At 58.0% G+C, this 4,306-nt stretch overlaps 1 protein-coding gene across 1 annotated transcript; it reads left to right on the forward strand.

The window, feature by feature from the left end:
* The first annotated feature begins 267 nt into the window (after nt 1-267).
* On the forward strand, nt 268-3,917 carry Irx5 (iroquois homeobox 5). The gene is made up of 3 exons (XM_048426765.3): nt 268-925; nt 2,003-2,408; nt 2,561-3,917. The coding sequence occupies exons 1-3, from the start codon at nt 680-682 to the stop codon at nt 3,361-3,363; spliced, it is 1,455 nt and encodes a 484-aa protein (XP_048282722.1). The 5' UTR covers nt 268-679; the 3' UTR covers nt 3,364-3,917.
* The last annotated feature ends 389 nt before the right edge of the window (nt 3,918-4,306 follow it).

Genomic DNA, 4,306 nt, shown 5'->3' on the forward strand with positions numbered 1-4,306 from the left:
GCTCCGCCCAGAGTTAGCAGAGGAGAGGAAAGTTGGAAGCGATCGCCGCGCTTGGGATGTGATTGTCATCCTGGGGCCGGCGCTCGAGAGTCTGAGAAAGAGAAGAGAGGAAGAGTCGGGGAGGGAGGAGGGGGAGGCCGGGCTGAGGAGGAGAGGGGGGCGGCGGAGGAGAGGCGGGCGCTAGGGAGGGGCGAGGGGAGCGCCAGTGAGCGGGAGAGGAGCCGGGGAGGAACAGGGAGAGGGCGAGGCGCGCCTGGCGGCCGGGTTGGCTGCGGCCGCCCAGAGGCTCCTGCCAGTCCCCCCACCGACTACACCCCGGGAAGGAGGAGCTTCGCGCGCGCACAAGGCGTCAGAATCCTCAATTTCCAACTTAGCATCTTGGCAGGACCTTTGCAAAGCCAAAAGCAGAGCCCCCCGGTGCAAAGAGCGAGGGGGGGCGGGGGGAGAGAAAGCCTAGCCCGGGCAAGCGGGGCGCGCAGAGGAGCGGGCGCGGCGGTCGCAGCCGGAGGCGCGCGGGAAGCCAACCAGGAGGCGCCGCGGGCCGGAGCCCGGGAGCCGGGGCTCGAAGAGCTGCGGCCCGGGGCAACCAGAGGCCAGGTGCCCGCTCGCTCGCCCTCGCAGGGCGCCGCCCGGCTCGTTGGCCGCCGCGGCGCGGCGCGCCCCATGCCCGTGTGTGGCCATGTCCTACCCGCAGGGCTACTTGTACCAGCCGTCCGCCTCGTTGGCGCTCTACTCGTGCCCCGCATACAGCACCAGCGTCATTTCGGGGCCCCGCACGGATGAGCTCGGCCGCTCGTCTTCGGGCTCCGCATTCTCGCCCTACGCAGGCTCCACTGCCTTCACGGCTCCCTCGCCGGGCTACAACTCGCACCTCCAGTACGGCGCCGATCCCGCGGCTGCGGCCGCCGCCGCCTTCTCGTACGTGGTGAGTGAGCTGAATGTGCGGCGGGCGGGCAGCCGGGGCCAGGCCTGCAGACCAGGGCTGCGGGGGACACGGGCCTAGGCGCCACCTCGTCCGCCCAGCTTCACGGCCCTTGCAAACTTGAGCGATTGTCTTGCTCGTCTTCACCCGAGCCTTGGACTCCGGAGTAGATGTGGCAAGAGCCGCATCTCGCTGGAATTGCCGAGCTGAAGAAGGGAAGGGTTTAGGGAGAAATTGGTCCTCACTACTGAAGAGCAACATTTGACCCAAAGCTCTGGACCAACCCACAGATCTCTTTTTATGTTTTTTCTTTTTGTTTTACCATTTTAGAAAAGTAGCTCAAAAGAAGCCGAACCGAATTCTGAACAGTAGTAGCGTGCAAAAATCTATGTCAATGAGTTTGGCCTCGCCTTTAATTAATCCTCCAAAATGTTGCAAATCCGTAATCCTATCTTCGCAATCCGATTTAGAAGTATTAAATTCTGAAACGTCCAGCGAGCTGCGGTGTATCCGGGTTTTATTTGGTCGGGTGTGCTTTCTGGAAAAGCGCAACGGCTTCGGTTAGGGATAGCATTTTTGGACCGTCGGCGTGCAGGCTAAAGCTCAGCTTGTCCTTAGAGTTTGAGGAGTAAAGAAAGAGCCTTGACTTCTCTTATTGTACCCCCTTGCGCCCAACGTGCGACCGCCCTGCCATAGAGCTCTGAGTCGCTGCTGAGGCTGTTCAGGCCTCTAAGTGAACCATGGGCCCTGCCGCGGAGGCCAGATCTAAGCCCTGGGCACCGACGTCTCCCAGCAGACGAGGGCCTCCAAGGTGGTGTTCCAAGCCCTGAATAGCCTCAGGGGTTTGAAGGACTAGATTTAGAAATTGGGGGGGGGGCACTGCTTTCTGAGGAGGGGGAGGGGGGGTCACTCTTGTGTTAGAATCAGCCAGCTCTGTCTGCCTCAGGGGAAGCTGGAGCGCGGGCCGCGCTGGCATGCAGGCAGACCCAGGCACAGAGGGAAAGTGGGTTTCAGCCTTTGGGGGGGGCGGTGAAGTCCACAGCCCCCACCACTGATCTAATCTCTGCCTATCTCCCGCAGGGCTCTCCCTACGACCACACTCCCGGTATGGCTGGTTCCTTGGGGTATCACCCTTATGCGGCGCCTCTGGGCTCCTACCCTTACGGGGACCCCGCGTACCGGAAGAACGCCACTCGGGACGCCACAGCCACGCTCAAGGCCTGGCTCAACGAGCACCGCAAGAACCCGTACCCCACCAAGGGCGAGAAGATCATGCTGGCCATCATCACCAAGATGACCCTCACCCAGGTGTCCACCTGGTTCGCCAATGCGCGCCGGCGCCTCAAGAAAGAGAACAAGATGACGTGGACGCCCCGGAACCGCAGCGAGGACGAGGAGGAGGAGGAGAACATCGATCTGGAGAAGAATGACGAGGACGAGCCACAGAAGCCCGAGGACAAGGGCGACCTCGAGAGTCCCGAAGCAGGTTGGTGGAGACGGGAAAGGGTGTGTTGCGCGGGACTTTAAAGGCAAAAGGGGGCCTGGAGGGGGCGCGCACGGGTCCCTGCCTCTGGTGGCAAGAACCGGGACCCCGCCGCGTGGCCTCCACGCCTCTGACAGCCTGGGTTTCGCCCACAGGAGGAGTAGACCAGAAGGCAGCTGCGGGCTGCGAACGGCTACAAGGGCCGCCCAGCCCCGCGGGCAAGGAGACGGAAGGCAGCCTCAGCGACTCGGATTTTAAGGAGTCGCCCTCCGAGGGTCGCCACGATGAGTTGCCCAGGCCCCCGCGCACGGGCGGGCAGTCCCCGGTTGGGCCCGCAAGCGCGCGTCTGGCGGAGGACGTGGGTCCTCACTATCCTGCGGGCGCGCCGGCTTCCGGCCCGCACCCAGCGGCCGGAGAGCTGCCCCCTGGTTCGGGCGGGCCCTCAGTCATCCACTCGCCACCGCCACCTCCACCGCCGCCTCCGGTCGTGCTTGCCAAGCCCAAACTGTGGTCCCTGGCAGAGATAGCCACTTCCTCGGACAAGGTCAAGGACGGGAGCGGAGGGAGCGAGGGTTCTCCGTGCCCACCGTGCCCTGGGCCCGTGGGCGGGCAAACCCTTGGAGGCAGCCGCGCTTCTCCTGCCCCCGCGCCCGCGCGATCGCCCTCGGCGCAGTGTCCCTTTCCCGGCGGGACAGTGCTGTCCCGGCCTCTCTACTACACCGCGCCCTTCTATCCTGGCTACACGAACTATGGCTCCTTCGGACACCTTCACGGCCACCCAGGCCCAGGGCCAGGCCCCACAGCGGGTCCTGGCTCTCATTTCAATGGATTAAACCAGACGGTGTTGAATCGAGCGGACGTTTTGGCTAAAGACCCGAAAATGTTGCGGAGCCAGTCTCAGCTAGACCTGTGCAAAGACACTCCCTATGAATTGAAGAAAGGTATGTCCGACATTTAACTCGGGTGCGGTACTCCCGGACTTTCCTAATTTATTAAAACCATGGCCTTGGCAGTTATTTTTCCATCACCAAGAGAGAGAAAGAGAAAGAAAAAATAAACTACCCCTCTTATTCAGAAGTTTATAGTTTATGGAGGTGGATGACATAAAAATGTATACATCTCCACACTCGAAAAAAAATTGTTTTAGCCAACTGAAAAGAAAAAAAAACTTAAGAGGATTTGTATTAAATCTTATTCTGTATATTTAATGTAGCATTTTTGTATTTAAATTGATAATTCAGTATCTTTGAAGTAAATTATGAAATCAAGACACCTGTACAGGCATTTAATGTTTTGTAATATAAATATATACATTTGTGTTCCCCCGAACTGTTTCATAGTTTAAAAGTACAAGTTTAATTTAATTTTTTACACCTATTGATTTTTCTGGGTATGAGCTAAAGTATTATTACAGAAAGGAAACAGGTTATACTCTTAGATTTAAAAAGTAAAAGAAACTGCAGTGGTCTTTGTAAAATGCGAAATATTTAATTAAAGGAGATTTTAACATAATCAGAGCCACTCATTACTTCTCAGAAGCCTCAATAAATTGTCAATTGCCTCGGTCAAAGGGTGCAACTGTAACTTCTTTCAGAGCGGGGAAAGGTGCTGTCCGCAGACACTCAGTGTGCCTGGGGAAACCGTGATTAGGCCACAAACCCGAGGAAAGCGGCCCAGTCTGGGAACGCAGATTTGGATCTCCGTAGCGGGCTGCTTGAGCGGGAGATTGAACCCTGGAGGAGCAAGAAGAGAGACCCAAGTGTGTGCCAGAAGGGAGAAAAGATGGCAAACCAAGGCAGAGGCGCGCACCACCCGAGAGCCATCGCTTAACCTAATTACTTCCAATCAGTGTCGTGTTTTATGCAAAGCAATCAGCTGGTGAACTTTGCTAATGAGTTCGA

Source organism: Myodes glareolus, chromosome 22 (genome assembly GCF_982192425.1).
Source record: "Myodes glareolus chromosome 22, mMyoGla1.1, whole genome shotgun sequence".
Classification (NCBI taxonomy): domain Eukaryota; kingdom Metazoa; phylum Chordata; class Mammalia; order Rodentia; family Cricetidae; genus Myodes; species Myodes glareolus.

Bases quoted from the DNA above. Each gene is read 5' to 3' on its own strand.
- Irx5 (XM_048426765.3), top strand. From the start codon at position 680: ATGTCCTACCCGCAGGGCTACTTGTACCAGCCGTCCGCCTCGTTGGCG. The intron at 926-2,002 runs GTGAGTGAGCTG...TATCTCCCGCAG, and splicing joins CCGCCGCCTTCTCGTACGTG to GGCTCTCCCTACGACCACAC. The intron at 2,409-2,560 runs GTTGGTGGAGAC...TTTCGCCCACAG, and splicing joins CCTCGAGAGTCCCGAAGCAG to GAGGAGTAGACCAGAAGGCA.